The 24064-nt window shown below is 40.5% G+C and overlaps 1 protein-coding gene across 3 annotated transcripts; it reads left to right on the top strand.

The window, feature by feature from the left end:
• Positions 1 to 2662: 2662 nt before the first annotated feature.
• On the top strand, positions 2663 to 8693 carry LOC125513696 (glucose-6-phosphate 1-dehydrogenase, cytoplasmic isoform-like). Of its 3 annotated transcripts, XM_048678858.1 has the most exons (17): positions 2694 to 2818; positions 3250 to 3303; positions 3704 to 3928; positions 4148 to 4233; positions 4388 to 4436; positions 4508 to 4694; positions 4998 to 5155; positions 5242 to 5310; positions 5511 to 5569; positions 6007 to 6043; positions 6268 to 6339; positions 6482 to 6629; positions 6951 to 7046; positions 7708 to 7778; positions 7868 to 7983; positions 8163 to 8208; positions 8290 to 8693. In XM_048678858.1, exons 3-17 carry the CDS (start codon positions 3746 to 3748, stop codon positions 8464 to 8466), a joined length of 1554 nt encoding a protein of 517 aa, XP_048534815.1. In that variant the 5' UTR covers positions 2694 to 2818; positions 3250 to 3303; positions 3704 to 3745; the 3' UTR covers positions 8467 to 8693. The 3 variants fall into 3 exon arrangements, with proteins under 3 accessions (XP_048534813.1, XP_048534815.1, XP_048534814.1); XM_048678856.1 differs by lacking the exon at positions 3250 to 3303 and having other exon boundaries at positions 2663 to 2818; XM_048678857.1 differs by lacking the exon at positions 3250 to 3303 and having other exon boundaries at positions 2694 to 2966.
• The last annotated feature ends 15371 nt before the right edge of the window (positions 8694 to 24064 follow it).

Here is a 24064-nt window from a genome sequence, read left to right as displayed (position 1 = left end):
TTCCTACAAAAGAGCAAAACAACTAGTAGTATCGACATCTTCTCGACGATGCAAAACAACTGCTATACAAATTTCGGGATGCAATCCTGCAATGTAACGCTCGACGAACAACACCTCATGAGTATTAGGATCCACCAACAAAATTTGATGGTGAAGGGTTTCGAATTTGCTGCTATACTCGCCGTGGTTGCAGCATCCCTGCGTCACCCCACCTCCTCTCATCGCCGTCGTCGATACGCACCACCATGCTCCCCGGCATAAAAATTCCCAGCCAAAAAAAACTCCATTGTTTGTTGGCAGCAGCAAAAAAATGTGCTGGTTCCAGTAAAATTTATCCCCAATTCTAGCATAAATACGTTAGATGGCTTATTCTCTCTCTTTGATCTTCAATACCATGTTCTCCTCGATGTTCTTGGAGTTCTATCTGATGTAATCTTCTTTCGCGGTGTGTTTGTTGGGATCCGATGAATTATGGGTTTATGATCTGAATATCCATGAGAATTAATTGAGTCTTTTCTGAACTTTATTATGCATGATTGTTATAGCTTTATATTTCTCCCCGATCTATGCGTTTGGTTTGGCCAACTAGATTGATTTATTTTGCAATGAGGGGGGGGGTGCTTTGTGATGGGTTCGATCCTGCATTGCTCTATATCCCCGTGACCGAAGGGGACAAGACACGTATTTGCATTGTTGTCATTAAGATTAAAACGATGCGGTTTATTCATATTGATTGAGTTTACTTTGTCTACATTATGTCATCTTGCTTAAGGCGTTACTCCGTTTTTTCATGAACTTAATACCGTAGGTGCATGTTGGATGGCGGTCGATTGGTGGAGTAATAGTAGTAGACGCAGACAGGAGTCGGTCTACTTGTCTCGGACATGATGCCTATATACATGACCATTGTTTTGGATATCGTCATAACTATGCGTTTTTCTATCAGTTGTCCAACAGTAATTTGTTCACCCACCATATGCTATGTGTTTGAAAGAGAAGACTCTAGTGAAAACTATAACCCCCGGGTCTACCTTAATCATATTACCAAAACCTAAATTCCTTTGCTACAATTTTACTTATTTTATTTTATTTGCAATTTATCCATCTACATATACAAGATTTGATCCTTGCAAGTAACAAGTTCAAGGGATTGACAACCCTCTTGCCCGCGTTGGGTGCACATATTTGCTTTTGTGTGTGCATGTGATGTTCACGAGGCTTTGCATGATTCTCCTATTGATTCGATAAACCTTGGTTCTCATTGAGGAAAATACTTATCTCTATTGTACTATATCTCCCTTTCTCTTCGGGAAAAATCTCAATGCAGCTCACAAGTAGCAGAAAGAATTTCTAGCGTCGTTGCTGGGGAGACATTATCAAAACCTATCAAGTACCCATACACAAACTATCATCTACTTGTTCTGCTTTTTATTTGCCTTCGCCTCTCGTTTTCATCTCCCCCCACTTCTTATAAAAATTAAAAAAAAAACAAAAAATATTTGCTTTGTTAGTTTGCTCGTTCACTTGCTTTGCTTGAGGTTGCTATCATGTCTGAATTTGTTATCGTTAAGAGTGAAAGTAAGGATAGTAAAACTCCTAAGATGGAGACTCCCGTAAATTTGGATACTAAAACTTTTGTGACGGAGAGTGGGAATATTATAGAAAAACATGTTATTGAAGAGTTCTTTACTTGTACGGGAACATTGGTATGTAATGATATTCCTATTCTTAAAAGAACCAATAGTTATGCCTAAGCTATTTCTGCACTCATCATTAAACTTAAAAAAAGATTCATGCGTACTCATCCTACTCTGCAAAGATTGTTTTTTGAGTTACTTGTCATAAACAATCCTAGGGCTAAAAAGATAACCGCTCTTATTCTCATGAATGAATTTGATTATATAGTGCGAGAAGCTAGAGAAATCTATGACTTTTATAATGTGAATTATGAATGTCCTATGATAGATGAAATTTTATATGATAGAGATTTTATGAGGAGATATATGTCTTGTGATCCTCATACTTTTGTGGAAAATGCTAAAAAGAAAGTTCCCCCTTTTTACATCTAATCCAACAAGTGTTTAATGGATCAATTTTCTTGGATTGTAAAAGGGAATAAAGAGGGTTTTAAAGAAGATTGTCTTGAAAATGCTAAGATCCTAATAGATGATGAATTCACCATTACTTATGAAAAGTCTCTTGATAACCATGTTTCCCAAGACGTTAAAACTGATAATGTGTCAATTACTAAGGATAACCCGTTCCGCCATTTGAGTTCTCCTAATAGAATCTAATAGGAAGACTAATGCGGCGGCGCGTGGAGACCGTGGAGGCAAGGACAACCACGTCGGAGTGGATGCGGTCGAGCGAGGGAGAGAGAGAGAGAGGGGGGGGGGTCTCTTGAGAAGTACCGTTGGTCGAGTAAATATAAGTGGCTAAAATGCGATGAGTAAAAATTATACTCCTCTAAGGATTTTGAGAGATCGGCTAGCTCAGACATAACCCTTTAAAGACAAATAGAACAGAGATCGGTTAGAGATGCTTTTATTTGAGAAAAATGTTGAATACTCCCTCTGTTTTTACTGAATTAGAAGAAAAGAGAAACAGAACAGGATGTGGATCAGTGGATGTGGTGGAAGAAGGTTCAGCCAGCGGTTAAAGGGGAGTGGAAGCAGCCGAGGGCGAGCTGAGTATAAAAGCGGCGGCGAGAAAGGAAAGCCATATAATTCCCACCCAAAGCAAAGCAAAATATTCCCATCCCACCGGCACCGCCGCCTCCTCCCCAAGTCAAGCCCCATCGTCTCTCCAGTGTTCACTGGTCAGTTTTCTCATCCTCCTCTCGATCGCACAGCTGCCGACCACAACGATTCCTCTTGTTGGGTCTGAGTCCTTAGTCGATTCACCGGCCGGCTCTGCTTCCCGTCCCCAAGGAAGGAAGTTATGCGTTGCGGTTCGGGATGGGATAGGTCTCGTCGCCGGTTTAATTTTTGTTTGCATTTTTTGTTCTTGGACTTACCGCTAGGCTGCTCAATTAGTCGTTCCATAATTCTGAGTTGGGGCGGGGATTTTTAACTGCTCCAAATAGGATAACATCATGTTTCCCTTTTCCTCCTCTGAACACAGATATTTTTTAAACTCTTGTCGGCCCGGTTTTACTCATAAACAGGGCCATTACATTTTATTTTCTTTATATGAAACGCTTGCCGTTTCAAGGTTCTACAAGTGAGATTTTTTTTGTGTATGCAACAGATCTGAAGTCGCAATTGTTATGTTCACGCATATGGGGGAGCCATGTTCAATGCAGTTAGTTACTTGCACAGACAGTAATTTTTAACTTGACTAGAAGTAGAATCTCATAGCAGCACTAGCACATCCATGTTTTTTCTTGAAGCATATCCGTGGTTATTAGTTAATGAACACGCTACTACAACAAACTTCTCTGGGATTGTGTTTCAGATGTTGCATTCTCAGTTTGGCAACCGGTAGCCAATGGTTGAACAGCAAGGTTCAGTTTAAGTTATTTTATTCTATGATGGCCTTCAACTTTAGTTCCCTGTCCTTTTTTTCTCTTGTTGCAAAATTTCATTTGGACCTGTCAATCAGTGAAGAGGCATTTTGCTTGATTAATAACTTGGCATTGATCAAAGTTATGTAGCTGAAGAGCTCATACATCTTGAGATTAAGTGTACCTCTCCATTCTTAGGTTATCTTGAAAGGACAGAGAAACCATACAGACTAGACTACCATGTCAGGAGGATCGGATGTATCTTCACCATCATCAGGACGAATTAGCACGAGTTCTTTGTCAGACTTGAAGGACTTGGATCTTTCTTCAGAGTCTGGCTGCTTGTCCATTGTTGTACTAGGTGCTTCTGGGGACCTTGCTAAAAAGAAAACTTTTCCAGCACTCTTCAACCTTTTTCAACAGGTAATCCATCATAACTTTGCAATAGTTGCCCTTCAAACGGGATAAACTAGTGCACAAGGTAATCTATCTTGAGTTAGTTAACTTGCACCCAAATGTAAACCGTACATGACTATATTAAAGAAATAATTGAACATCATTGTATAATGTACTTCATGTCATGTACATAATGTCTTCCCAGCTTGGCACATATTGGCTGAATATTGCTCTCTGATAAGACAGGGATTTATACAATCTGGAGAAGTCCATATATTTGGGTATGCAAGATCAGATATGTCTGACGACGGGTTAAGAGAACGCATTCGTGGGTAAGATCCACATTCCTGGAGTTAATATAATAATTTTGTGTACAAATAAATTGGTGCGATTTGTATGAGGATGGTGTTTCCTCCATTTTTATATATGATGAAAGTGCTGTTCCAAAAAAAAATGCGTTTTGATGTCATCCTTGTATTGTTACAGATATCTCAAAGGAGCTTCAGATGAACATCTTTCACAATTTTTGCAATTAGTGAGTTGCTGATATTATGCATAGCTCGTGTGGTATTTCACTTATATAACCATGAAGAGTTTTCCTTGCAGATTAAGTATGTTAGTGGTTCATATGATAGTGGGGAAGGATTTGAATTGCTAAACAAGACAATCTCTGAGAATGAAACATCAGAGAACAACCAACCAGGAAACTCCCGAAGACTATTTTATTTGGCATTACCTCCTTCAGTGTACCCCTCAGTATGCAAAATGATAAGATCATATTGCATGACTCCATGTGAGTTACTCCCTCCGTTCCTAAATATTTGTCTTTCTAGACATTTCGAATGACTACTACATACGGATGTATGTAGACATATTTTAGAGTGTAGATTCACTCATTTTGCTCCGTATGTAGTCACTTGTTGAAATGCCTAGAAAGACAAGTATTTAGGAACGGAGGGAGTACTTTTAAATGAAAAAAAGCTGACCCCTTCAAAGTACTGAAAAAATATATGTATATGATTTATTTGGATGTGTTAATTAAGTATTTTTAGATCCATGCTCTTTACTTGTGGTAACCACTGTGTTCTACTTTCAGCCTCTCACACTGGTTGGACAAGGGTTATTGTTGAAAAGCCCTTCGGAAAGGATTTAGACTCTGCTGAGGAATTGAGTGCCCAACTTGGAGAGCTTTTCGATGAAGAACAACTATATAGAATTGACCACTATTTAGGAAAGGAGTTGGTCCAAAACTTGGTAATTTGTGTGTTATTGGTTAGCTGTGTATCTTTTTCTGCTTTTGTAAATGTTTTCCATGCTATCAACTTGTCATATATTTGCAGCTCGTGCTTCGCTTTGCAAACCGCTTTTTTCTGCCCCTCTGGAATCGTGATAACATAGATAACGTACAGGTAATATGCAATCTTAGGTTGTTAGGACACTTCCATTTGCCGTGCTTCTTGGTATATTTTGTTTATATCTATATAATATCATACATCTTCCTTTGCTGTTTGTCTAAAACTAAATAAGTTCATGTTCGAATAGTTGGAGCATTTCATTTTGATAATGGTCACAACAGTATGTGCTTGCATGTAATAAACCTATCTTGCAGATTGTATTCCGGGAGGACTTCGGAACTGATGGACGTGGAGGATATTTTGATCAATATGGGTATGTTGTAAATTTAACTTTTCCAAGGAAGTTCTTATGCTGAGTGCATTTTATTTCAAGCACATATACTTTAAGCTGAAACTATGATGCAAAGTATCTCTTCTATATATTGTAAATTTTAATGGTGCACAATGTCACAATAAATATATTTTTCATGTACAGCTCTGCATTTCATAAGCTCGAGTTGCGCATTTCTTTCTTTAAACAGAAGGCTCACATGAGATTGGCTTTAAATTAATAAAGGCCCACACAGCCAACGGCACATTTCTTTTACAGAACACCAATATTTTCGGAACTCAAAGTCCATTCAGGTGCATTAGTCTGGCATATTTGTTAACAGATGCAAGACAAAACCTTGCTGGATCTAGTGTTTATATTATGTATTGGTATTCCTGTTGTAGCAAATTGAATATCTGACCTCAAATTTGTTGCTACAGTATCATTCGGGATATCATTCAGAACCATTTGCTGCAGGTAAATTGTCCTTATATGAATCTATAGTAGCAATTATTTACTGTGGGAATGTCTCTCACAGTCATTCAGATTGATTAGCACTCTATGGCATCACAGTTTTCATATTAATTTTTTTTAGCAGGGGGAGTAGCTACCTGTCATGCGTTAGAATTCCTCGAAAGAGAATACTGTTTTTTTTTCAGGAATTTAGAGCTCTGCTTAGTGACTATCAATCTCATTTGCAGGTCTTTTGTTTGGTAGCCATGGAAAAGCCTGTCTCTCTTAGTCCTGAGCACATAAGAGATGAGAAAGTCAAGGTTCTTGCATCTCCTTAAATCATACTATACTCCATATTATATCCTGCTTAATAGAAAATCTACCTTTGGACTTTTGGTGTGATACCTAAGTATGAACTCCTTGTTTCTATTTCTTAGAAGTAAATTCATCTTACACTGTCAGGTTCTGCAATCAGTGAGCTGTATAAACCATGACGAGGTAGTCCTTGGGCAATATGATGGCTACAAGGATGATCCGACAGTGCCAAATGAATCCAACACGCCTACTTTTGCGTCCGTTGTACTGAGGGTACACAATGAGAGATGGGATGGTATATTTTACTTCTTCCATGATTGGTTATTTATTTTAAAGCTCAAAAACCACATCAAGTATATTTCTTAACCCAGTATCCACATTTTTTTCCATCTGAACTGTCTGTCTTTTTGCGACAAAAGAGTCTTACGACATTATCAGTCCTGCATCACATTCCTGAAATATTTGCGATGTGGTTTCTTGTTAGGATTCGAAGATTTCGTCTAATACACCTTTCAGTTTTGTAGTTAAAAAATGAAACTACATTATAAACTACTTGGGAATTTTCAGATCCCCGTATTTATCTTTCAGTACTGACATTTGAATAATTGTGCTGTAGGAGTTCCTTTCGTCCTTAAGGCTGGTAAAGCACTAAGCTCTAAGAAAGCAGAGATACGTGTGCAGTTCAAGGATGCTCCGGGCGATATTTTTAGATGTATGTACTGATGCTTTTCTCCTTCCAAATGTGCCATCATCAAGCTTGGTCTTGCAAAAGCCATGCATACTAAAGAGAATACTTCAACTCCCCACTATAAATCTGTGCAATGTAGAACATGCCCAATGTGTTGATATGAAGAGTACTTGCTTAAAACGTGTAATGACGTGATACTCGTAAAATGAGCACAGAACCTAGAGAAGTTGCCACAATATATAAACATGGGATGAGTTGCTACATGGTAGGCCACTAAATTCAAGTAAGTCGAGTACTTTCAGTATGACCTTACTGATTTGTATAATCATTGTTTCTTTGACATGGGTTAACCCTGCTTATGCCTGTTTAGTACTGACGAGAATTGATCATCTTCTCATGAGTAAAAGAGCTCAAGAAATGCTTCATAATGTTGAATTTTGTTTCTTTAGAACTGTTAGGGATAATCTGTCATTTTAACTTTATCATTTGCGCAAATGATAAAGTTAAACCCCTTGGTAATATTAAGCCTCAACTAAAATGGTGCGAAATCATCTCCGCTACTGTTGATTGTTATGAACCTGTTTGTCTCAAAATATTATCTTATTCTCTTGTTAGCACCGAAGTTGAATTTTTCTTCTATTGAATCAAAATAGCTCTGTGTTTGTTGCTATTTACCTTTGTACAGGCAAGAAACAAGGAAGAAATGAATTTGTCATACGCCTGCAGCCATCGGAAGCCATGTATATGAAATTAACTGTATGTACAACTACTTGTCTAAAATTGAGAACTAGATACAGTAGCTATCGACTGATATTTGTCGACACAAACTTGATGACTTTGGGCAGGTAAAGAAACCAGGGCTCGAAATGGCAACAGAACAGAGCGAACTGGATTTATCCTACGGGCTACGGTACCAAGATGTAAAAATCCCAGAAGCGTACGAGCGTCTTATCTTGGACACGTATGTGCCGTCCATCCTTCATCTTCTGCTAAATTCTTTGTCAACACATTCAATTCTCTGCACGCCGCATGCCCTTTACCCATCAATATATAACCTGAAAAATTCTCACCTTACGTCTGAAAGAACAAACATTCTTCCTCTGAATCTACTCACCGATACCTCTATGTATGTCTTGGCAGGATAAGAGGTGACCAGCAGCACTTTGTTCGCCGAGATGAGCTCAAGGTCTGTACACCATAGCATTTATGTATATCCGTGCTTCTTTTGCGGTGAATTTCTGTTGGGAACGTGACACTGTTTCAACAGGCTGCCTGGGAGATCTTCACTCCTTTGTTGCACGACATCGATGCTGGCAGGCTCAAGGCTCTGCCATACCAACCGGGAACCCGGGGTCCTCCGGAGGCCGATGAGTTGAGCAAGAGGATGGGGTACGTGCCGACTCTTGGCTATGTTTGGGCACCACCAACCCTTGCAAAGTTTTAGCCGCTACCAAGTGCCTGTTAAGAACAGGAGCGTTCTGGGTTTACAGAGAATTACGTACTTCAGAGGGAAATTACTTGCTCTGTGTGTTATATATATTTTTTATTTTATTTTTGCGAGACTGTGTGTTATATACGGAAGATCATTTGTAATAAGCAAGTCTGTGCTTTTCGAAACAGTGTACCATTTTACGATTATAAATAAATGATACTACCATCTTGTTAAGTTTACACTTTCCGCTCAGCAAGACTGATAATAAAAAAACTAATTCACCATGGAAGAACCTTGCAAACCTAGCAAGCGTCAGTTGATTTTTACTTTATTTTCTATTTTTTACGAAAAAAGACCCGGGTCTATTATAGAGAAATTTGCCATTTGGATTATATTATTGGTTGTATCTCCCTTCGTTCAGGATGTGCTCCTAAAAAACTCAAATTTGGATTATATTACTACTCCCTTCATTCTAAAGTTTTTGTCTTAAATTTGTCTAAATATGAATATATCAAGTCACGTTTTAGTATTGAATACATTCATATCTAATTAATTTAAGACAAAAATTTTAGGACGAAGGAAGTATTAAGGAACCTAAAGACTTAAGGAACCTAAAGACGCACATAAATGACCCTAAACGAAGGGAGATACAAGCAACACCACATGACTCAAAATTCTTGTCAAAGCCGCAACTAAACTCGTCGTCGTTGCACCACCATTGCTCTTGCCGGCAATGGTAACATCAAGAAATTTAGCCACCGATGCAGACTTGTTTTTATTTTTGAATTTTCATCGGGGGAAGAAGAAATCCTCCCCACCTGAATTATATTCATTTGTTGCCTATAGACTTTGCATCCTAATACAAGATAGGATTCAAGTGAACCAGAAGTACAGGGGGCACAGGAAAGAGAAATAAAGCAAAAACACAAACAACACATGGCGAGGAGGGACACAACACAACAGAGGGGCACCACGGGGGCTCGAACTGCAGCTGCGAGCCGAGACTAAACCATGACACTGCACCATCGACGCCATCAAAAAGCACCGGGCAACTAAGACTGCACAACACCGCGACACCACCTGTGTCATGGGGTACATTCGAACGGTCACGCCGGGCCGAGACGACGCCACGACACCTGTGTGCCACCGGCATAGTCGGAGGGCATCGCCAGGCATAGAACGCCACAGAGCACACACAAAACATCACAACAAGGGGCACCACGGGCGCTCAAACTGCAGCTACGAGCCGAGACTAAACCATAACACTGTGCCGTCGACGCAATCGAAAAGCACCGGGCAACCAAGACTGCACAACGTCGCGACACCACCTGTGTCATGGGGTACATTCGAATGGTCACACCGGGCCGAGACGACGCCACATCACCTGTGTGCCACCGGCGTAGTCGAAGGGCATCACCAAGCATAGAACTCCGCAAAGCACACCCAAAACATCACAAGACCGGGGATGAAGACAACGCCATCAAGATGGAAACGACGGGAAGCGTCGTCGCTGTCTCGGCCAGCAGAAGGCTTGACCAAGGATTTCTCCCCATCCCCGGTCACGTCTGCCACGCGACAAGTCATAGAGCAACCGCCAATAGCGTCGGGTAGCACTGAAATGGCGGCCCCAGATCCAGGTGAATCCAACCGGTGGAGCGACGCCGGCAGGCACCCTTGACGACGAGGGCACCAGTGAGGACCACCGGTGCGGCGCCCCCAGCGGAAAAGCCACGAACAGCGGCAGCCCATAGGGGGGAACTGGGAGGTGGAGGGCTCCAGAGCCACAGGAGCCACGACGCCACCTTCGTTGGCGAGCACGCGTAGAAGCACCACGACGACGGAGCAGGGGGCGGTGGAGGTGGGAGACGTGGCGGCAGATCAGCAGTCGGCGACGGCAAGCGGATGAGGGCGGAAGGCGGCGGAGCCCGACGCAAGGATGCAGAGCAGGGGACGGGGTGCAGCGCCCGAAGCAGCATAAACGGCGGATGGGACCTCCGCCGAGGCAGCCACGAGGACCGGCCCCCACAGCCGCCCGAGGGCGCTAGGAGCCCACAGACAACGGCGCACCAACCGGATCTGAAGGGATGGCGACGACCGACACCAAGGGAACGACCAAAAGGAAGCTCGAGCCCATATCTGGCAGCGCTTGACGCGGAAGAGGGCAGGCATCAGGGGCAGCACGTGCGCGGGACGGATCCCGCCGGCGACAGCCGTCGCCGGGCTTTGCCGGACGTCGTATTTGCCGCGGCCGGCGGGGGACGGTGGCTGGTGGAGGGGATGTGCCGGTGGCTGACGGGGTGCCCGCCCGAGTCGCCTCGGAGAGACGATGCGGGGGGGGGGGGGGGGGGGGGGGGGGGAGGGGGTCCGTTGCAGACTTGTAGATGATCAAATCTCACTGAATCGCGAAAATACTAAACCGTCGTGTATGATGCAGATTGGCAATTGCGCCAAGCATATCTGCTGAGGGGAGCACCTCGATCTAGGTAGGCAAGCACACCAATATTGCTAGACCAGGCCATCACCTTGCTCATAAAGATCAAAACAGAAGGGATTGTTGAAGAAGACGGCCATCACCTTGTTCACAAAGATTTGAAAAGGAATTGATGAAGAAAATGATGGCGCTGCCCGCAATGCCTATGAAGCCACGCCAACTTGACACAAAGAACCAAGCGCCTCGTCCATGAATAAGGCTACTTATAATGGGTAGTATCATAAGTTAGTATCATGCATATGATACTAGTGTGTGATACTATCTCCTTAATGCATAGTATCATGTACTAGTATCATAGATGACTTTATTTATTGCCATGCATGACACATAGTAGCATTGCATTTATTATGATACGGTATCATGATATGATACTCAACAATCTCTTTCTTCATTTAATGCTATGCCACATCATCAAAATTGCCTACTTGGCATGCATGATACTACCTATGATACTCCCATTACGACCAGCCTAACAGCAGAGAGAAAAAACTGTCAGACTCCTCAGCAACACCGGACCAATAGCCACCGAGGCCGGATTGGAGCCGGAGATATTTTATTCGAGACAACACCCCCATCACCGCAAGTGCAATGTTGTTGCGAATGGTAGAACTCTTTCTCCCATTGAACAGCTTATCGAAGTACTCCCGCCATCTATGCTTAATCTCTCCGTCCTTCACCAGGAGTTGGTCTGCTCCGTCCTTGATGCATTCGACTTGGCCAATTGCTACCTCTTGAGCACTGCGTTGGTTTTCCCTTGAAGAGGAAAGGGTGATGCAGCAAAGTAGCGTAAGTATTTCCTTCAGTTTTTGAGAACCAATGTATCAATCTAGTAGGAGGCCACACGCAAGTCCCTCGTACCTACACAAACAAATAAGAACCTCGCAACCAACACGATAAATGGGTTGTCAATCCCTTCACGGTCACTTACGAGAGTGAAATCTGATAGAGATAATAATGATAAGATAAATATTTTTAGTATTTTTATAATATAGATTGAAAGTAAAGATTGCAAAATAAAATAGATTGGAAACTTATATGATGGAAAATAGACCCGAGGGCCATAGGTATCATCAGTGGCTTCTCTCAAGATAGCATAAGTATTACGGTGGGTGAATGATACGTCTCCGTCGTATCTATAATTTTTGATTGTTCCATACCAATATTCTACAACTTTCATATACTTTTGACAACTTTTTATACTATTTTTGGGACTAACATATTGATTCAGTGCCCAGTGCCAATTCCTATTTGTTGCATATTTTTTGTTTCGCAGAATATCCATATCAAACGGAGTCCAAACGGGATAAAACCTGACGGAGATTTTTTTTGGAATAGATATGATTTTTGGGAAGAAAAATCCACGCGAGACGGTGCCCGAGGTGGCCACGAGGCAGGGGGCGCGCCTGCCCCCTGGGCGCGCCCCTGACCCTCGTGGGCCACCCGTAAGGCGGTTGATGCCCTTCTTTCGCCGCAAGAAAGCTAATATCCGGATAGAGATCGTGTTAAAATTTCAGCCCAATCGGAGTTACGGATCTCTGGGAATATAAGAAACGGTGAAAGGGAAGAATCTGGTAGCGCAGAACAGAGAGAAACAGAGAGAGACAGATCCAATCTCGGAGGGGCTCTCGCCCCTCCTGTGCCATGGAGGCCATGGACCAGAGGGGAAACCCTTCTCCCATCTAGGAAGGAGGTCAAGGAAGAAGAATAAGGAGGGGGCTCTCTCCCCCTCGCTTCCGGTGACACCGGAGTGCCACCGGGGCCATCATCATCACCGCGATCTACACCAACACCTTTGCCATCTTCACCAACATCTCCATCACCTTTCCCCCTCTATATACAGCAGTCCAGTCTCCCGCAACCCGCTGTACCCTCTACTTGAACATGGTGCTTTATGCTTCATATTATTATCCAATGATGTGTTGCCATCCTATGATGTTTGAGTAGATTTTCGTTGTCCTATCGGTGGTTGATGAATTGCTATGATTGATTTAATTTGCTTGTGCTTATGTTGTTGTCCTTTGGTGCCCATCATATGATTGCGCGCGTGGCTCACACCCTAGGGTTAGTTGTATGTTGATAGGACTATGTATTGGAGGGCAAGAGTGACAGAAGTTTCAACCTAGCATAGAAATTGATGCATACGGGATTGAAGGGGGGCCAATATACATTAATGCTATGGTTGGGTTTTACATTAATGAACATTAGTAGTTGCGGATGCTTGCTAATTGTTCCGATCATAAGTGCATAGAATTCCAAGTTAGGGATGACATGCTAGCAGTGGCCTCTCCCACATAATACTTGTTATCGGTCTAGTAAAGTAGTCAATTGCTTAGGGACAATTTCACAACTCCTACCACCGCTTTTCCACACTCGCTATATTTACTTTATTGTTTCTTTATCTAAACAACCCCTAGTTTTTATTTACGTAATCTTTATTATCTTGCAAACCTATCCAAAAACACCTACAAAGTACTTCTAGTTTCATACTTATTCTAAGTAAAGCGAACATCAAGCGTGCGTAGAGTTGTATCGGTGGTCGATAGAACTTGAGAGAATATTTGTTCTGCCTTTAGCTCCTCGTTGGGTTCTACACTCTTAATTATCGAAAACTGTTGCAATCCCCTATACTTGTGGGTTATCAAGACCTTTTTCTGGCGCCGTTGCCGGGGAGCAATAGCGTGGGGTGAATATTCTCGTGTGTGCTTCTTTGCTTTATCACTAAGTAATTTTTATTTGCTCTTCTTAGTTGTTCTTTATCTTTAGTTATGTATATGGAACACGAAATACCAAAAAATTAGGTGTACTTGCTACTCATGGAGATGGGGAACCTCCTAAAACCCTCGATGTTGGTTATGTGAAAAATATTATGTACTACTTTAATAATCCTGAGAAAACCCCATTCAATTATGTAATGGGAGTAGCGTTGGATCAACGTGAATACTTTAGGGATTACCGCTTGACACAAAAAGGGAAACTATTATGGGATCAAATTCATATATTGAATTGGTATGCTAGGCAACTATGCTTGAGATATGATTATACTTGTTGCTCTAAGGTGAAGGCTCCACACCTTCTCTTTTCATGTGAATTTAATGATAATGAAACCTTAGCTTCTTATGCTAAGGATTACTATGATGTGGAACAAATAGAAGAATTTGTTGCTTTTAAGGGTGCTTATGAAATTGAATCTTTGTTTGAAAAGCATGAAGCTTATGATGATGATGTTTATAGGCCTGAAAATTTAGCTATCTTAAAATATTGCTATGATAATTATGAATATAATTCCTATATTAATGCGCTTATTGAGAAAGTCTCCGCTGTCCAAGAAGAGACTAATATTTTGCAGGAGTCTATGGAAGAATAAATTGATGAAACTGTGAGCTCATTGGATGAAAAAGATGAGGAGGAAAGTGAAGAACAAAAGGAGGAAGAGAGGATTAGCTACCTGTGCCTACCTTCTAATGAGAGTAACTCTTCAACTCATACATTGTTTAATTTCCTTCGTTCTTACCGAAGGATGATTGCTATGATGATTGTTATGATCCCGTTGATTCTTTTGAAATATCCCTTTTTGATGATGCTTGCTATGCTTGTGGCCAAGATGCCAATATGAATTATGCTTATGGAGATGAACTTGCTATAGTTCCTTATGTTAAACATGAAATTGTTGCTATTGCACCCACACATGATAGTCCTATTATCTTTTTGAATTCTCCTGACTACACTATATCGGAGAAGTTTGCCCTTATTAAGGATTATATTGATGGGTTGCCTTTTACCGTTGCACGTGATGATTTTGATGAATATAATATGTATGTGCTTGCTGCTCCTACTTGCAATTATTATGAGAGAGGAACTATATCTCCACCTCTTTATGTTTCCCACATGATAAAATTGCAAGAAACTGTTTATACTATGCATTGGCCTTTACTATGTGTGCATGAATTATTCTTTTATGACATGCTGATGCATAGAAAGAGAGTTAGAATTCGTTGTTACATGATATATGTTACTTTGTGCTCACTACTAAATTACAAATCATTGTTAATTAAAATTGGCTTTGATATACCTTGGGATTCGGGTGGATTCATTACTTGAGCACTATATGCCTAGCTTAATGGTTTTAAAGAAAGCGTTGCCAGGGAGACAATCCGGAAGTTTTAGAGAGTCATTTATTTCTGTTGAGTTCTTTCATATAGTTTAAAAACAACAAAAATAAAGAGGGGAACCCAAAACTTTTTCAAAAAGGAAAGCGAAAGTGAGAAAGACAAGCATTGTTGAAGTGGGAGCTAGCCTTGAACTTTGTTCATGCTCACGGAAACTTTGTGAATCTTGATTACAGAAACTTTTCAATAAAAATAATTATCCCCTTGTACAATTCCATTGTATTATAAAAATAATGTGCCAAGGTTTGCCTTTAGGATGTTTACATTTGCTTGATGGTTTGTATGGTGCAGGACAAAAACTTTGGCTGTAGTGTGCGATTTTACATTTTTAGCTGCTCAAATAGTTCTGATTATTTTTGCACTGTCTTCCTATACAAATTGTTTATTTTCCTAATTTTGGTAGAATATTTCAAGTATCAGAAGTATGGTGAATGTTCAGATTATTACAGATTGTTCTGTTTTAGACAGATTCTGTTTTTGATGCATAGTTTGCTTGTTTTGATGAAACTATCGATTCATATCAGTGGATTAAGCCATGAAAAAGTTATATTATAGTAGACATAATGCAAAAACAAAATATGAATTGGTTTGCAACATTACTTAGAGTAGTGATTTGCTTCATTATACTAACGGATCTTACCGAGTTTTCTGTTAAAGTTTCGTGTGGATGAAGTGTTCGATGATCGAGAAGGTCTTGATGTGAGAAGAAGGAAGAGAGGCAAGAGCTCAAGCTTGGGGATGCCCGAGGCACCCAAGTAAATATTCAAGGAGACTCAAGCGTCTAAGCTTGGGGATGCCCCGGAAGGCATCCCCTCTTTCTTCAACAAGTATCGGTATGTTTTCGGATTCATTTTGTTCATGCAATATGTGCAATCTTGGAGCGTCTTTGCATTTAGTTTTCATCTTTCTTTTATGCACCATGCTGATATGAGATAGTCTTTGGTTGATTTATAGAATGCTCATTGCACTTCACTTATATCTTTTGAGTGTGGCTTTATAGAATGCTTCATGTGCTTCACTTGTATCATTTGAAGTTTGGATTGCCTGTTTCTCTTTACATAGAAAACCACCATTTGTAGAATGCTCTTTTCCTTCACTTAGATTTGTTAGAGCGTGGGCATACCTTTTGTAGAAAGAATTAAACTCTCTTGCTTCACTTATATCTATTTAGAGAGATGACAGGAATTGGTCATTCACATGGTTAGTCATAAAATCCTACATAAAACTTGTAGATCACTGAATATGATATGTTTGATTCCTTGCAATAGTTTTGCGATATAAAGATGGTGATATTAGAGTCATGCTAGTGGGTAGTTGTGGATTAGCAGAAATACTTGTGTTGAGGTTTGTGATTCCCGTAGCATGCACGTATGGTGAACCGTTATGTAACAAAGTCGGAGCATGATTTATTTATCGATTGTCTTCCTTATGAGTGGCGGTCGGGGACGAGCGATGGTCTTTTCCTACCAATCTATCCCCCTAGAAGCATGCGCGTAGTACTTTGTTTCGATGACTAATAGATTTTTGCAATAAGTATGTGAGTTCTTTATGACTAATGTTGAGCCCATGGATTATACGCACTCTCACCCTTCCACCATTGCTAGCCTCTCTAGTATCGCGCAACTTTTGCCGGTACCATAAACCCACCATATACCTTCCTCAAAACAGCCACCATACCTACCTATCATGGCATTTCCATAGCCATTCCGAGATATATTGCCATGCAACTTCCATCATCATCATATACATGACTTGAGCATTCATTGTCATATTGCTTTGCATGATCGTAAGATAGCTAGCATGATGTTTTCATGGCTTGTCCGTTTTTTGATGTCATTGCTACGCTAGATCATTGCACATCCTGGTACACCGCCGGAGGCATTCATATAGAGTCATATCTTTGTTCTAGATATCGAGTTGTAAGTAAATAAAAGTGTGATGATCATCATTATTAGAACATTGCTCCAGTGAGGAAAGGATGATGGAGACTATGATTCCCCCACAAGTCAGAATGAGATTCCGGACTTTAAAAATAAATAAAAGAGGACAAAGAAGCCCAAATAAAAAAAGAGGCCAAAGAAGCCCACAAAAAAACAAAAACAAAACAATGAGAGAAAAAGAGAGAAGGGGCAATGTTACTATCCTTTTACCACACTTGTTCTTCAAAGTAGCACCATGTTCTTCATATAGAGAGTCTCTTGAGTTATCACTTTCATATACTAGTGGGAATTTTCATTATAGAACTTGGCTTGTATATTCCGATGATGGGCTTCCTCAAATGCCCGAGGTCTTCATGAGCAAGCAAGTTGGATGCACACCCACTTAGTTTCCAGTTTGAGCTTTCATACACTTATAGCTCTAGTGCATCCGTTGCATGGCAATCCCTACTCACTCATATTGAATCTATTGATGGGCATCTCCATAGCCCGTTGATACCCCTAGTTGATGTGAGACTATCTTCTCCTTTTTTGTCTTCTTCACCATCATATTCTATTCCAACTATAGTGCTATGTCCATGGCTCACACTCATGTATTGCGTGAAAGTTGAAAAGGTTTGAGAACGTCAAAAGTATGAGACAATTGCTTGTCTTGTCATCGGGGTTGTGCATGATGTGAATATTTTGTATGGTGAAGATGGAGCATAGCCAAACTATATGATTTTGTAGGGATAACTTTCTTTGGCCATGTTATTTTGAAAAGACATGATTGCTTTATTAGTATGCTTGAAGTATTATTGTTTTTATGTCAAATGATAGACTATTGCTTTGAATCACTCTTATCCTAATATTCATGCCATGATTAGATTACATGATCAAGATTATGCTAGGTAGCATTCCACATCAAAATTTATCTTTTTTATCATTTACCTACTCGAGGATGAGCAGGAATTAAGCTTGGGGATGCTGATACGTCTCCATCATATCTATAATTTTTGATTGTTCCATGCCTATATTCTACAACTTTCATATACTTTTGGCAACTTTTTATATTATTTTTGGGACTAACATATTGATCCAGTGCCCAGTGCCAGTTCCTATTTGTTGCATGTTTTTTGTTTCGCAGAATACCCATATCAAACGGAGTCCAAACGGGATAAAAACTGACGGAGATTTTTTTTTGGAATATATATGATTTTTGGGAAGAAAAATCCACGCGAGACGGTGCCCGAGGTGGCCACGAGGCAGGGGGCGCGCCCCTGACCCTCGTGGGCCACCCGTAAGGAGGTTGATGCCCTTCTTTCGCTGCAAGAAAGCTAATATCCGGATAGAGATCGTGTTAAAATTTCAGCCCAATCAGAGTTACGGATCTCCGGGAATATAAAAGATGGTGAAAGGGAAGAATCTGGGAGTGCAAAACAGAGAGAGACAGATCCAATCTCGAAGGGGCTCTCGCCTCTCCCGTGCCATGGAGGCCATGGACCAGAGGGGAAACCCTTCTCCCATCTAGGGAGGAGGTCAAGGAAGAAGAAGAAGGAGGGGGGCTCTCTCCCCCTCGCTTTCGGTGGCACCGGAGTGCCACCGGGGGCCATCATCATCACTGCGATCTACACCAACACCTCCGCCATCTTCACCAACATCTCCATTACCTTTCCCCCTCTATCTACAGCGGTCCACTCTCCCGCAACCCGTTGTACCCTCTACTTGTACATGGTGCTTTATACTTCATATTATTATACAATGATGTGTTGCCATCCTATGATGTCTGAGTAGATTTTCGTTGTCCTATCGGTGGTTGATGAATTGCTATGATTGATTTAATTTGCTTGTGGTTATGTTGCTGTCCTTTGGTGCCCATCATATGATTGCCCACGTAGATCACACCCTAGGGTTAGTTGTATGTTGATAGGACTATGTATTGGAGGGCAAGAGTGACAGAAGGTTCAACCTAGCATAGAAATTGATGCATACGAGATTGAAGCGGGACCAATATACCTTAATGCTATGGTTGGGTTTTACCTTAATGAACATTAGTAGTTGCGGATGCTTGCTAATTCTTCCAATCATAAATGCATAGAATTCCAAGTCAGGGATGACATGCTAGCAGTGGCCTCTCCCACATAATACTTGCTATCGGTCTAGTAAAGTAGTCAATTGCTTAGGGACAATTTCGCAACTCCTACCACCGCTTTTCCACACTAGCTATATTTATTTTATTGTTTCTTTATCTAAACAGCCCCTAGTTTTTATTTACGTAATCTTTATTATCTTGCAAACCTATCCAAAAACACCTACAAAGTACTTCTAGTTTCATACTTGTTCTAGGTAAAGCGAACATCAAGCGTGCGTAGAGTTGTATCGATGGTCGATAGAACTTGAGGGAATATTTGTTTTGCCTTTAGCTCCTCGTTGGGTTCTACACTCTTACTTATCAAAAACTGTTGCGATCCCCTATACTTGTAGGTTATCAGCGAATGAATTACTGTCGAGCAATTGATAGAAAATCGAATAATTATGAGAATATCTAGGCATGATCATGTATATAGGCATCACGTCCGTGACAAGTAGACCGACACCTGCCTGCATCTACTACTATTACTCCACAAATCGACCGCTATCCAGCATGCATCTAGAGTATTAAGTTCATAAGAACAGAGTAACGCCTTAGGTAAGATGACATGATGTAGAGGGATAAACTCAAGCAATATGATATAAACCCCATCTTTTTATCCTCGATGGCAACAATACAATACGTGTCATTTCCCTTTCTGTCACTGGGATCGAGCACGGCAAGATTGAACCCAAAGCTAAGCACTTCTCCCATTGCAAGAACGATCAATCTAGTAGGCCAAACCAAACTGATAATTCAAAGAGACTTGCAAAGATAACCAATCATGCATAAAAGATTTTAGAGAAGAATCAAATATTGTTCATAGATAGACTTGATCATAAACCCACAATTCATCGGATCTCGACAAACACACCGCAAAAAGAGTTACATCGAATAGATCTCCAATAAGATCGAGGTGAACTTTGTATTGAGATCCAAAAAGAGAGAAGAAACCATCTAGCTACTAGCTATGAACCCGAAGGTCTGAAGTAAACTACTCACACATCATCAGAGGGGCCATGGAGTTGATGTAGAGGCCCTCCGTGATCAATGCCCCCTCCGGCGGAGTTCCGGAAAAGGCCCCAAGATGGGATCTCTTGGGTACAGAAGGTTGCGGCGGTGGAAATAGGGTTTCGTGGTGCTCCTGGATGTTTTCGGGGTATGTGAAGATATATAGGAGGAAGAGATAGGTCGGTTGAGCCATGAGGGGCTCACGAGGGGGAGGGCGCACCTAGGGGGGTAGGCACGCCCCCTGCCTCGTGGACACCTCATTCGTTTCTTGATATCCACTCCAAGTCCTCTGGATCACGTTTGTTCCAAAAATCACGCTCCCGGAGGTTTTATTCCGTTTGGACTCCGTTTGATATTCCTTTTCTGCGGAACACTGAAATAGGCAAAAAACAACAATTTGCACTGGGCCTTGGGTTAATAGGTTAGTCCCAAAAATAATATAGAAGTGTAAAATTAAGCTCATTAGCATCCAAAATAGATAATATAATAGCATGGAACAATCAAAAATTATAGATACGTTAGAGACGTATCAAGCATCTCAAGCTTAATTCTTGCTCGTCCTCGAGTAGGTAAATGATAAAAACAGAATTTTTGATGTGGAATGCTTTCTAGCATGTTCTTCAATGTATTTTTTTCTCTATTGTGGCATGAATGTTCAGATCCAAAAGATTCAAGATAAAAGTTTATTGTTGACATAAAAATAGTAATACTCCAAGTATGCTAATCAAGCAATTATGTCTTATCAAAATACCATAGTCAAAGAAAACTTATCCCTACAAAGTCATATAGTTTGGCCATGCTTCATTTCTGTCACACAAAATGCTCCCATCACGCACAACCCCGATGACAAGCCAAGCAATTGTTTCATACTTAGCCTTTTCAAACTCTTTCAACTTTTACGCAATATATGAGCGCGAACCATGGACATAGCACTATGGATGGAATAGAATATGATGATTGAGGTTGTGTGAGAAGACAAAAGGGAGAAAGTCTCACATTGACACGGCTAATCAATGGGCTATGGAGATGCCCACCGATTGATGTCAATGCAAGGAGTAGGGATTGCCATGCAACGGATGCACTAGAGCTATAAATATATGAAAGCTCATCAAAGAAATTAAGTGGGTGTGCATCCAACTTGCTTGCTCACGAAGACCTAGGGCATTTGAGGAAGCCCATCATTGGAATATACAAGCCAAGTTCTATAATGAAAAATTCCCACTAGTATATGAAAGTGACAAAATAAGAGACTCTCTATCATGAAGATCATGGTGCTACTTTGAAGCACAAGTGTGGAAAAAGGATAGTAACATTGTCCCTTCTCTCTTTTTCTCTCATTTTTTTATTTGGGCCTTCTTTTCTCTTTTTTTATGGCCTCTTTTTTTTCGTCCGAAGTCTCATCCCGACTTGTGGGGGAATCATAGTCTCCATCATCCTTTTCCTCACATGGGACAATGCTCTAATGATGATCATCACACTTTTATTTACTTACAACTCAAGAATTACAACTCGATACTTAGAACAAAATATGACTCTATGTGAATGCCTCCGGCAATGTACCGGGATTGCGATGAATCAAGAGTGACATGTATGAAAAATTAAGCATGGTGGCTTTGCCACAAATACGATGTCAACTACATAATCATGCAAAGCAATATGACAATGATGATGCGTGTCATAATAAATGAAATGGTGGAAAGTTGCATGGCAATGTATCTCGGAATGGCTATGGAAATGCCATAATAGGTAGGTATGGTGACTGTTTTGAGGAAGATATAAGGAGGCTTATGTGTGATAGAGCGTATCATATCACGGGGTTTGGATGCACCGGCGAAGTTTGCACCAACTCTCAAGGTGAGAAAGGGCAATGCACGGTACCGAAGAGGCTATCAATGATGGAAGTGTGAGAGTGCGTATAATCCATGGACTCAACATTAGTCATAAAGAACTCACATACTTATTGCAAAAATCTAAAAGTCATCAAAACCAAGCACTACGCGCATGCTCCTAGACGGATAGATTGGTAGGAAAAGACCATCGCTCGTCCCCGACCACCACTCATAAGGAAAGCAATCAAAAACACCCCATGCTTCAAATTTGTCACATAAAATTTACCATACGTGCATGCTACGGGACTTGCCAACTTCAATACAAGTATTCATCAATTTCACAATGACTCAACTAGCACACCTCTAATATTACCACCTTTATATCTCACAACAATCTATCAAGCATCCAACTTCTCTTAGCATTTAAAATTTATAACCAAAGTGAATTAGCATGCTGTTCTAAAGGACTCTCAAAATGATATAAGTGAAGCATGAGAGATCAATTATTTGTATAAAATGGAACCACTGTCGTGCTCTAAAAGATATAAGCGAAGTATTAGAGCAAAAATTATCCAACTCAAAAGATATAAGTGAAGCACATAGAGTATTCTAATAAATTCCAATTCATGTGTGTCTCTCCCAAAAGGTGTGTACAGCAAGGATGATTTTGGTAACTAAAAAGCAAAGACTCAAATCATAAAAGACGCTCCAAGCAAAACACATATCATGTGGCGAATAAAAATATAGCTCCAAGTAAAGTTACCGATGAACGAAGACGAAAGAGGGGATGCTTTCCGGGGCATCCCCAATCTTAGGCTTTTGATTGTCCTTGTATTTTACCTTGGGGTGCCTTGGGCATCCTCAAGCTTAGGCTCTTGCCACTCCTTGTTCCATAATCCATCAAATCTTTACCCAAAACTTGAAAACTTCACAACACAAAACTTAAAAGAAAATCTCGTGAGCTCCGTTAGTAAAAGAAAACAAGCCACCACTTCAAGGTACTGTAATGAACTCATTATTTATTTATATTGGTGTTAAACCTACTGTATTCCAACTTTTCTATGGTTCATAAACTCTATTACTAGCCATAGATTCATAAAAATAAGCAAACAACACACGGAAAACAGAATCTGTCAAAAACAGAACAGTCTGTAGTAATCTGTAGGTTTCGAATACTTCTGGAACCCCAAAAATTATAAAATAAATTGCTGGACGTGAGGAATATATCTATTAATCATCTTCAAAATAATTAAATAAATAGCACTCTCCAGTAAAAAATGGCAGCAAATGTCGTGAGCGCTAAAGTTTCTGTTTTTTTACAGCAAGATCGCAAAGACTTTCCCCAAGTCTTCCCAAAGGTTCTACTTGGCACAAAAACTAATTAAAAGCATAAAACCACATCTAAACAGAGGCTAGATGGATTATTTATTACTAAACAGAATCAAAAACCAAGAAAAAAATAAAATCGGGTTGCCTCCCAACAAGCACTATCGTTTAACGCCCCTAGCTAGGCATTGAGATTTCAATGATGTTCACATGAAAGGCAGGAATTGAAGCACAACGAGAGCATCATAAAACATGTGACAAACACACTTAAGTATAACATACTTCCTATGCATAGGCATCTTGTAGGCAAACAAATTATCATAGCAAGCAAAAACTAGCATATGCAAAGAAGCGGAAAGAAACAATAGCAATCTCAACATAACGAGAGGTAATTTAGTAACATGAAATTTTCTACAATCATATTTTCCTCTCTCATAATAATTACATGTGGGATCATAAGCAAATTCAACAAAATAGCTATCACATAATATACTTTCAACATGATCCACATGCATGCAAAGTTGACACTCTTCCAAAATAGTGGGATTAACATTAACTAAAGTCATGACCTCTCTAAACCCACTTTTATCAAAAACTTCATAAGATTGAACATTCTCCAAATATGTGGGATCTAAAGTTGACACTCTTCCAAACCCACTTTCAATAATATTGCAAACACAATTATCAATCTCATATTCATCATGGGGCTTAAATAAATTTTCAAGGTCAAAAGAAGTATC

Source organism: Triticum urartu, chromosome 6 (genome assembly GCF_003073215.2).
Source record: "Triticum urartu cultivar G1812 chromosome 6, Tu2.1, whole genome shotgun sequence".
NCBI lineage: Eukaryota > Viridiplantae > Streptophyta > Magnoliopsida > Poales > Poaceae > Triticum > Triticum urartu.
The sequence above is the reverse complement of the archived record's forward strand: the minus strand, read 5'-3'. Positions and strand labels throughout refer to the sequence as shown.